This window comes from Pundamilia nyererei, unplaced genomic scaffold (assembly GCF_000239375.1).
Source record: "Pundamilia nyererei isolate P.nyererei 1_Seehausen unplaced genomic scaffold, PunNye1.0 scaffold00562, whole genome shotgun sequence".
NCBI classification, from domain to species: Eukaryota; Metazoa; Chordata; class Actinopteri; order Cichliformes; family Cichlidae; genus Pundamilia; species Pundamilia nyererei.
Window position 1 is genome coordinate 89,953 of NW_005187963.1, and position 11,487 is coordinate 101,439.

Here is an 11,487-nt window from a genome sequence, read left to right on the forward strand (position 1 = left end):
TTTTTTTTGAATAATATATTTATATATATATTTCTTCACCTCAATATGCGGGCTGCAAGTAGGGGTGACGTGGGCTGCAAATGGTCCCCGGGCCGTGGGTTTGAGACCCCTGTCTTAGACAGTGCTGGAGGAAAGCAATCCTTAGGTTTCAGTTTAGCTCCACTATAGCCACTGCTACTTATTGTAAACCGTGAAAAGCTTACATGATATTTTGATTCTACGCTTTCTGTCTGATATTGTATTGTATTATGTCAGTATGTTATATTGTAATTTTTATTGAACCAAGTTGTTTATCATGTTTATCAAGGAACAAAGTCTTTCACACAAATACTTGTTTTCCTTCATTCAGATTTGTAGTACCTATTTACAGGACAACACAAGAAAAACAAATTCAAAGGCAAAATATAAAAATCTAACAAAAAATTATCAAGGGAATAGTTTGTTAAACAGCCATGCTAGTATTTCAGCAGCTAGAACTGTTTTTCATGTGTCAAGTAATGTAATGTGTCAGTGTGTTATGGCTGCTTCGTTCTATCAAACATTTCTTCCTGTTAAAAGGTTTTTTCCTTTCGTTGTTGCCACGTCCTTGTCATGTTTACTATATTATTGTAGGGTCTTTATAAGGAAGCTTGAGGGAATTGCTGTTGTGGTGCTATATAAATAAAATTGACTTGAGTTGAAATCAAGGTGTTAGTAACAACATCTGAGGGTGACTAGGATGTTTCTTTAGTCCTGTGCAGAGCTCAGGCTAACCCGGTGGCAGCGGCCATCACACAGCCTCCTTGATCGGCAGTGGCCTCCACACAGCAGCTGTCATGGTCATGGCTCATCCCAAAGTTGTGGCCAATCTCGTGGGCCATGGTGGCTGCAGCACCAATGGACAGCTCTGAGTGGTCCTGTAGAGGAATAACAAAAGGAGCTGTCACTTATGTGATGCAGTCTATCAACAATATGTTCAAACTAATTTAATATGGGTGTGTCAAAGTAAGCTGACTTCATGGTTGGGCCAGGTTATTATGGTTATTGTTAAGTCTATTAAAATGATTTTAGTGCATCTAAGTTAAAAGTTGAACTGTGGATTTGTATGTTGTATCTCAACACTCCTGGTTATAAATTTGTATTTGTTTGACTGATTGTCTAACTTTGTGTTCCTTTTTCAGTGATATATTATTTTTTTGATTGTTAACTTTTCAAACTGACATGTTTAAAGAATGAATTTGTTACTTTTGACATACATTAAATTATATGTTTATTAAAGTAACAAAATGAGTGAGTGTTTTTCCAGCATGGCCAGAGGGGTGCTAAGCCTAGAAGACTCACAACACACAGAGCTCTTGATTTTTTTAAAACTTCTATATTACAGTTCGTTAATACCAAAGAACCATCTCCAGTACTTTCTCCTGTCTCAAAATTTCATGTCAGAAAATAATGTAGACATCAACAGGCATAACACGCACATACGATTTACACACGGTTTACACATGCCTCAATTCGTGGGCATGTCCATGTCCCATTAACAATAGCTTGATAAACAAAATAAAATTATTTCTCTAGTGTCTAAATGGATGCTCAGTCATCCAGGTACGGAAATGGTCATGACAATTTTCATATTAATGAAGAAACTGACCTCATAGCCCATTTTTTGCCAGTTGTACTAGTTTCAGTCAGTATGTATGGTTTAAAAGGTTAGGGAAACCTGCAGTCAGCTGAGACTGAGCGGCTCATTTATCATCACTTCGATGAGTGACAAAATGTTTCTCCCACTTAAAACGCTACGTCCAGGTGAACAGAATAAACTTTTTTGGGATTTTTATTCCATTATTTCAGACTGCAGTGATCCCAATAATATGTGGGGTACATCAACAACATTTATTTTGAGTCAAATACTAAAGGCTTCTCTAGGAGCAGCGGCTGTCTCGCTATCTGTGCAGTACAGCAAGTTTTTCTTTTGAATTCAGCTGTTGCTAGAAAGCAGAATGATGTCAGCTGTGAATTATTATAAGAAAATGAAAAAGCTAAAAATTAGAAAAAAAACCCTCTGGATTTGTAATTTACCTGTTTATATAAGCCTGTTAATTAGTGGGCTTTTAACCTGGATCATTGACCATCTGATAATACAAATAAGATGGTCAGTGATATTTTAGTGGACACTCTCCATGCCCAAAAACAGACAGTGAAGTGAGCAGGAAAAAATTACATGACGCGAAGACAGAGAAAAAGAGGAGGAAGAAGGAGAGAAAAGTAGAAATGTATTTCCACATACCACATTGATGCCTCCAGAGTTTTCCAGGCTGCACATCCCCTCCAGTGGTGCCATGCCGATAGTTGTCCCCTTGAATGTCACACCCCTTTCACACAGAGAAAAAACACGAGAAACAGAGTGAATTATGACTTAACCTCAACCTTCTTCCTGTTCACTTCGGGGTCCACAGTGGATGCACTGAATGCAGTTGGTCTCTTGGCATGCTAAAACAGAATCAAGCTCTGATTGAATAATGAAAACAAAACAGATCCTAATGTATCAGCACATCTAATCACCGAGTCTACATTTTTCTAAGCTCCTGCTACTATTTTGAGTTTTTTGCTCTATTGGAAGCAAAATCTTTTGTTTGTTTTATAAGCATTTGTTAGTTTATATATTAACCAACTGCCAGAGGCTCATCATACAATGGTGAGTGCAGAGACACATGGCACTATGCTAATTATCAGCCCAGGTCTAAACATCACAGAGGTTGAGCGCAACTGATTTAATACAATTCTCCTGAGCTTGAAATTCAGTGAAACAATTACAGATCAATCCTGTTACATCGGATGCTTTCACAGTATAATGCATGGATGGGTAATTCATTTTCCCAAGTAACCACATGGGAAAGTGGGAGTGTTACACCAAGGTTACACCAATGTTATGATGAGGCAACGAAAATTTTTAAAATGTGTCTCAACTGTTCCGATACTCCTGACACGTACGGGACCACTAAGGGTTTTTGCTTAGGCAGCAATTGTCCTTCTCTCCTGGATCACCTCAACTTCCCTGATTTATTAGACTGAACATGGTCAGAGATGCCATCACCTCTCCATCATGATTAAAGTTTTGCTTGCGTTTTCTAATCTGGTCTAAAGACCGACCTTTTCGGTTTGGCTTTTAAACCCAGTCTAGAATGTTAATTTTGATATTGATGTTCTATAATTTTACTGGTTTTTTTTTACTATGTATTTTATTTATAGTACTTATATTTTATTAATCTTTTGGCTCTCTTCCACAGCATTTCTTTTACCCTGGCTTACTTCTCTTGAACCTTGAGGCTGCTGTTGTTGTGTATAAATAAAATTAAATTGAACTGAATTATGTTCAGCACTTTGGTCAGTACTCCCTGTTTTTAAAGTGCTTTATAAATAAAGTTGGCTTGGCTCAATTGCTCAATACTGGCATGTTGAATATAAATAAAATACATAAAAAATAAATATGTTGAATTAAAAATGAAGAATAACAGTGATTTTAATCACAGGCCTCACTGAGAGAGCCTCTACAGAGTCTGAGTCCTGGATGTTGTTTTTCTCCTCTTGTTTTTTTGTTTTGTCGTCTTGTGATAGGAGCAGTAAATTCTAAGAATACTAAAAATATAATTTGCAGGTGATTGAAATAAGAGATATTACTTCCTGCCATTGCAGTATTGTATCACAACACTGTAAAGCCTTGCTGGAAATACTCCACTTAGTCTGCTGACACTGTGACCCAGTTTCAGATAAACAAAAGATAAACGCTGGAGCCTAATCAGTTTCACAGCCACCCCAATTCTTGACTTATTTGACAAAAGAAAGTCACACATTCTTTCATAGACCTTTAACAAATAATATTTTTTTTAAACTTCTTGTCAATGAAAAAAAGGTCACATTTTCTGTCATGCAAGTCCATGTAAAGTCACTAAGAATATGAAAAAGTGAACAAATGTATATTATGTAAACCACTTGAATGGATTCATAAAATAAATTTAGCATTTATTCCACAGACAGCAATGAAGCCATACTGAATTTGTATACTAAAGTCATGAAAATGTGTTTTCACGGGACCTTATGCAGAGGCATATATGTGAGAAACTGAGTACACAGGAATTTAAAGGATAAGTAACAGCCAGGTGCTGCTAATCATTTCATTAATTCTTTTTGAGAAAATGTAGTCACCTCGATAGAAGCTGAATTTTTGGCATTCAGTGGTATGTTAACAAAATATTACAATCTTCCTGAGTGTCTGTAAAAAATTTCTTCACAATGATGTGAGAGTCATTCAGAAAGTGATTACTGCAAGTTACTACTTGCTACTGGTTTTACACACTGTTAAATCACTGGGTATACTTGACACATTATTTTTCCCTTGACTGTATAGTATAACTATTTTTTTAATGAAAAACCACAGTCGGCATATCCACTCTGTTTCCAACTGATCACTGAAAAGGTAGCTGTGAACTGACAAGAAAAATATTATTTTGATTCCAACAGGTATGAAAATGATTTAAAGTTCCTGCTTGAAATACAAAAATACTTCAGACAGAGGTGAAAGACCCGATGTAAACAACATGATTTTGTTTTCTACATGTCTGGTGTTGGCTCAGTGCTGTGGTATGTTTCTTACGTAAGCAACTGGGCATTGTCATGCTTCTTGCGTGATTTTAGCTTCTGTCTCCATTGGAGGAAGGACCAAAGGGTTGCATTTGGCTCCTCGGTGATGATGCACTGATCTCTTTCAGTCCAAACCTCCAGACCAATGAGAGGCACACGGATGTTCAGAGCCCTGTAGAACTGAACATAGACACAACAGATATTATTTTTCTACATTTTCTACATTTTTCCAAATGGCAAATAAAAAAAACAACAACAACTATTACTAGTGACTGTCACAATATTAAAACTACTGACAGGTGAAGTCATATTAAGTACTGTATTTGTGTGTTTTCAATCACTACGGATTTAGAACAAAAGTTATCTCAAAGTAGATAACTAATGCATGACAAGGAAATATATGTGGACCCAGCAACAACAGCTTGTTGAATCAAACTGTTTGTTCTCTGGAGAACAGGAGTGAACAGCAGAAGCCCTCATCCTTACCTTATCCACATAATTAGCAATTTCCATTATCCTCGCCTTAGTCTTTTCATAATCTTGATTCTGCCGTTGAAACTGCACGATTACATAAATGAATGTTAGCCATGAGGGGAAAATGTAAAACATTTTAGAAACAATTAATCCCGACTGATACCAATTAGAGTGGGAGAGGACTTCAGTCTTCTTATTGGTAAATATATTTTATAATACTTTGCCCAACTTAGAATCTCTGAACATTGTATACACTGCTGGATCTTAGTAAAAGCTAAAACAACAAGCATCATGCTGATGGTGGTTTACAACTAAAATGTGTTTTTCCCTTTAATAAACATCAAGAAGAATACTGGCGAGAATACTGTCAGTATTTTTTAATGAATTGTGTTCCAGTCGCCTTAAATGTGGCAGGAGCCCAAAGTGTACTTCGATTGAGACATAGTATTTAATTACTGCAGAACAACCATTTGAAAGTCCGTCCACCTGGCAATTCAACCCAAATCTATCCCCACATTAAGCAGACAAATACTAACTCCACTTACTTTTGCCTCAGTACAACTACTAGATAAGCTTAGAATTGTCCATATAAAAGAGCCATATTATCTTGAATTACATAATTGTTTAGTATGTAACAGTGTCCATCCTGCTGTGTGAGTTTGATCTCAGCAGACAAATGTAGTAGTTTGACTGTGCACAGGAATAATCGGCTTGGGCATGAATAAGGCAGGTGATGAGTCATCTTACCAATGTATTATCCGCCACAATGTACAGTTCGATGTACTTAGTCGTACCCAAGGTATTCCTTTTAACCTGCCATTAAAGAGAAGAAGGAAGGAGCAACATGTTTATAAATACAGTACCATAAACTGATGGGCTACAACACTCAAACAAAGATAGGAGATAGGGAATACCTAAAATGTTAAGAGACACATACTTGTCAGTCCATTAGAGTGGACGAATGTGCAGAAAAGGTGTAAAGAGGCTGTTACAGGCTTGACATAAAATATTATACATATTTAGACAGTGAACTATGGGAAAAACACTGGATGAAGATATAACTGCTCAGCACTAAAAGAGATCCTTTAAAGCAGTAAACAAAAACAAAATATTGAATCAATCAATTGTATTTATATGATTATATTATAATATAATATAATATATTATATTATAATATAATATAATATAATATATTATATTATATTATATGAAATAGCAACAACAGTCAACAGTTAACCCCCTATGATCAAGCAGTTGAAGGCTGCCAACTGCCCTGTTGGGGCTGACAGGAGGATGACAAAACTAAACATAACATACACTGTGGAAGAGACCCAGAGCCCCGGCCTTATTGGGCAGTGGGGGTGTGGTCTCTGCATTCCACATTTCTCGTATTAGTGACTCGTCTCCGAGTTCCATTTAAAGTTTTCCACAGCAAATAAAAGCTGCCTCTCTGCCTCTCTCAGTTGAACCGTTTCATTGGAGTCCTGTATTTAAGTCCTACCTCTGACTGCTACACAGCACCTCCATGGTAGCTTTAGAAATGTACAAAAAGACAACATGGTTTGACAAGAACAAAATATCATTGAATCTAAGCAAAACTAAAATCATGTTATTTGGGAATTTTCAAATTAACTCATAAGCACAGATTCACAAAGATGGTGTGGAAATAGAAAAAGATCATGAACATAAGTTTCTTGGTTTCTGGTTCATTTTTACACTGAACAAATTATGTATTAAGCAATATACAACCTTCCTGACAATATTATAAATCTGTTTTCTAAAAGGAATGTGGGATACAATTTGAGGGAAGAATCACATTTAAAATATCCCTGTTTTCCTTATGCTTTGTTTGATTGTGTTTTTTCTTTTCTTTGTTGTTGCATCACAAACAAACAAACAAACTTGACTTGCCTGCAGTGAGTCCTGGCCTTAGTCCAATGAAACATCTTTGAAATAAATTAGGTCTTATTGTCTAACATCAGTGTCACACCCCTAAAACTCGTAAAAAGCTTTCCTAGAAGAACTGAATCTGTTATAGCTGCAAAGGGATGGCCAACGTTTTATTAGACCCTATGGATTAAGAATGTCACTCAAGTCACTCAAGTCATTCGTGTGTGAAGGCAGATAAGTAAATACTTTTAGCAAGAGAACATAGACGCCAGTGGTACCTTTAGAGAAAGTGCTTTGACACAGACATGAAAGCTACAAAATAGATTGAATGGTGGTGGAGTGGTTTAGACATTCGCTCACAGAGAGATGGTTTCTGGTTTAAATCCTGTTTGGCTACACATATTCTGGTTGTGCTTTCTCCCTTTTGGGGGAGTAATTCATTATTTTTCTCTGTTCCAGATCTGTCTACATAAACCTAATTTAATTTTTGACTTAATCAACCCAATTTGGTTTAGAAAAGGTGTACCACTGATTTCTGGAAGACTCACCCTTGAATGAAATGATGAGAGCAGATTAGAGATAAGGTTGGGCTGTGTGGTGTGATGCGTGTGGTAGCAGCTTCCACCCTTAATTGGCAGCTTCATGGTACTCAACAGTGAGTGGTAGACTGGATCTACACTGCTGATTGGCTCCAGGTAGTAGGTGTCACTAGAATTCAGTGATATCAGCCCTCTGTGTAAAAGGGGAAAAAAGTGTTGCAGTTTGAATTGAAGCACAAAGATAGACAAAAAATACAGACTTGTTTTGCCTCCCATAGCAGTCTGACTGCTGAAGACCTGTGTGAGTTACAAAATGTGATCCCCAGATAACACAACCGGCAAATGCAAAGCAGGGGCAGGATTCACATTAACATGTACATCCCTGTATTAACCAATGTCATATAGGCCCAGTTTATTTTTTCGTGTCACTGTTGTGATGAGACCTTAAATAGCATTTGCATTTTCTGTTGTATACTTCCTTTGGTGTTCTTGTTATGTATAAAAACGTGTTTTTTGAAAATAGCTGATCTGCACTTTGCCAACATGTGTCAAAAAATATAGTTCAATAAACTTGCTCTATATAGTGTTTAACTGTTGATATGCAGCGTTATTAAATTTATTGTTTATGCAACGGTTGATATAGCACATTTGCTTTTGAGAATATTTTAGATGGCACTCATCATCAGAAAGGTTGCCGACCCCTGTTGTAGCCAAAAGGATTTTATTTGCCATATCTTCACAACAGCTGCTCATATCACAGCCACGGGAATAAGGATTAATAAACTAGTACGGCGTGAAGCAGAACAAATTAGGATAAAGTATCTGTTGCTCTCTTCAGACCTCCCTCCAATCTTGCCATTTAGGAAAAGAAGGATATCACATCCCAGACTAAAGACTAAAGCATCACCATACTACCAGCAAACAAAAGGAGATGCATCATCGTTCTTAAGGCTAAGCTAATTTGACCTGCTACTAGCCTACTCAGTTAACTTGTGCTTGTAGCCAGGTAATGCATGCAAGAAGTGAAGCAGTTACATGTGAGTGAAACTTCCAGCCAACTCAGACATTAAAATACAGACATTTATCACTACATCCAATCCAAAAGATTGATATAAGTTTCAAAATGATTAAAACTAAGCTTATTATTAATCTTAGAAATATGATATCTAACCAGATTCTTACTCTTGATGGCATTACCTTGGCCTCCAGTAACACTGTGAGGAACCTTGGAGTCATTTTTGACCAGGACATGTCCTTCAATGCACATATTAAACAAATATGCAGGACTACTTTCTTTCACTTGTGCAAAATCTCTAAAATTAGAAATATCCTGTCTCAGAGTGACGCTAAAAACTAGTTCATGCATTTATTAAGTCTATGTTGGACTACTGTAATTCATTATTATCAGGATTTCCTAAAAACTCCCTGAAAAGCCTTCAGTTGATGCAAAATGTTGCAGCAGGAGTGATGACAGGGACTAGAAAAAGCAGATTTTTCCTATATTGGCTTCTCTTCATTGGCTCCCTGTTAAATCCAGAACTGAATTCAAAATCCTGCTCCTCACATACAAGGTCCTGAATAATCAGTCCCCATCTTATCTTAACCCTTTAAACCCTAACCCCTTTTTAGCAAGGGTGTCCAACTCCAGGCCTCGAGGGCCGGTGTCCTGCAGGTTTGGGTTTAAAGGGCTAATGACCTTATAGCAGCAGTCCCCAACCTTTTTTGTGCCACGGACAGATTTAGCATCAGACAATATTTTCACGGACCGCCCTTTAAGGTGTCACGGATAATTACAACAAAATAAAATGATACGACCAAGACAAAAACTGTGGTATTTTGTAAATATAATAATAACCGCGAAATCACTGTGTAATTGTGTAACTCCATTAGCAGCGTCCTCCTGAAATGCGGCAACAACATTGAGAGTAACATCCTCTTCTTGCCCTTTAATGCTCTCTGGTTGCTATGGTAACATGCAAATATTTCTTTCAAAATAAGACACACAACTACAACATGGGAAAGACCCAGGGAAACCAAGTTAACGATAAAAACCCTGAAAACCATATATTTCACATTCGAGCCTCAACTTTTGCGGCCCGGTACCAAACGACTCATGGATCGGTATCGGTCCTTGGCCCGGGGGTTGGGAACAGCTGCCTTATAGTACCAAATCACCCCATTAAGGCACTTTGGTCTCACACTGCAGGGTTACTTGTTGTTTCTAGAGTATTTAAAAGTAGAATGGGAGGGAGAGCCTCCAGTTTTCAGGCCCCTCTTCTGTGGAATCAGCTTCCACATTGGATTCAGGAGACAGACACTATCTCTACTTTTAAGATTAGGCTTCAAACTTTCCTTTTTGCTAAAGCGTATAATTAGGGCTGGATCAGGTGACCCTGAATCCTCCCTTAGTTATGCTCTGGCTCTTTTCCACAGCATGTCTTTATCCTGTCTTCCTTCTCTCACCCCAACGGGTCATCGCAGAAGGCCGTTTTTCTCTGTATGAGTTATTGTAGGGTCTACCTTACAATATAAAGTACCTTAAAGCAACTGTTGTTGTGATTTGGTGCTGTATAAATAAAATAATTTGAAAAATAAAATTATTAGACAATCATTCACTGGACCTAGAAGAAGCATTCTGTGCAAAAGTAAAAATCTGTAATCTGCCCTTCCTCATCTCCAGTATTAAGCAGCATAACTACTTTAAAAGCCTCAACATAAACACTTCTCTGACAGCCTGGTGGGAATTCCTAAAAACAACTAAGTCTTCGCTTATTCCATGTAAACTAACACTATTTTGGAACAATCCAGTTATTTATCAGAAAAAGGGTATACTAAGTTTTTTATCATGGTATGACAAAGGGATTTAAAAAATCTAGAACGTGTTATACAAGATGGAAAATTCATTTCATTTGAAGAACTATCAAAACATAGACTGAGCAAATGTGACATTCTTGAATATCATCAACTGAAATCCATCATAGAAGAAACATTCAATCCTGGTCAACTGAATCAAGAAATACCTACTTGGGTAACAAAATGTTTTAATACCTACCCAAACGGTGATCAAAAATGCTATAAGCTATTGTTTGAAAATGACTAAATGCCCCAACTTACAACTTACACAATAATCTCTACAGAACACACTACACGGGACAAAGGTTGTTCCCAATGGGTCTTACACAATCGAACATATGCACCTATTGCAAAGACAACTCTGTTGAGAGCTATGTGCATACTATATGGTTCTGCATGCCTGTCCAACAGTTGTTGCAGAAGATATGTGAAGACCTAACCACATGGTTTAGTTGCTATATCTCAACCTCACTGTGCAACATAACATAGTTAACATAAGTGAAATAGATATGGAAGCAAATACATCATGTGTACTCCTTACTTCCTTATGCATCACCAAGAAAAGCCTGATGCTTATGTGTTCAATATAAAGATTTAGTTCTTGACCACATTGGTCTGGAGAAAATGTCTGCCTCCTCAAAACACCAACTGGATAAATTTGTCTCTCTCTGGTTCCCACTTATCAATTCCATTACTTAGTGGGGGTGATCTGCTGTAGTCTCGTTTCCCTATTTGAATTGGAGGTGGATGGTGGTGGTCTCCTGGGCTGCAGGTGACTGGCGGTCTTCCTGAGGGCTGGAGAGCTGCGGTTGCTGTTTGGCCTGTGCATCTACCTCAGTTGGTGGTGGTGGAGGACTGGGGTGGGTGCTGCTTGACGGTCTTGAGATGTGGCCCTGGGGTGCTAGTGGTGGTCTTTGGTACTCTTGGAAACTGCGGATAGCGTGGTTGTACTGGTTTTATCTCTGTCTGCCCCAGGTTTCTGCAGGGCATTGCTGCAGCTTCTCACCCTCATTATCAAGTACATTTGTCACAAAGACACAGGCATTCTCACACTCACTCCCTCTCTCCCTCTCACACACACACACACACACACACACACACACACACACACACACAC

At 37.8% G+C, this 11,487-nt stretch overlaps 1 protein-coding gene across 1 annotated transcript in view; it reads right to left on the minus strand.

Moving 5' to 3' along the window:
- adam19a (ADAM metallopeptidase domain 19a) overlaps positions 1 to 11,487 on the minus strand; it is a 56,378-nt gene that overhangs the window by 11,468 nt on the left and 33,423 nt on the right. The window contains exons 4-9 of the mRNA XM_005754420.1: positions 7,527 to 7,710; positions 5,836 to 5,901; positions 5,101 to 5,172; positions 4,628 to 4,794; positions 2,264 to 2,348; positions 754 to 896 (exon numbers count right to left, since the gene is read on the minus strand). Of these exons, the coding sequence (XP_005754477.1) occupies positions 754 to 896; positions 2,264 to 2,348; positions 4,628 to 4,794; positions 5,101 to 5,172; positions 5,836 to 5,901; positions 7,527 to 7,710 (717 nt within the window). The remainder of the gene's footprint in view (positions 1 to 753; positions 897 to 2,263; positions 2,349 to 4,627; positions 4,795 to 5,100; positions 5,173 to 5,835; positions 5,902 to 7,526; positions 7,711 to 11,487) is intronic.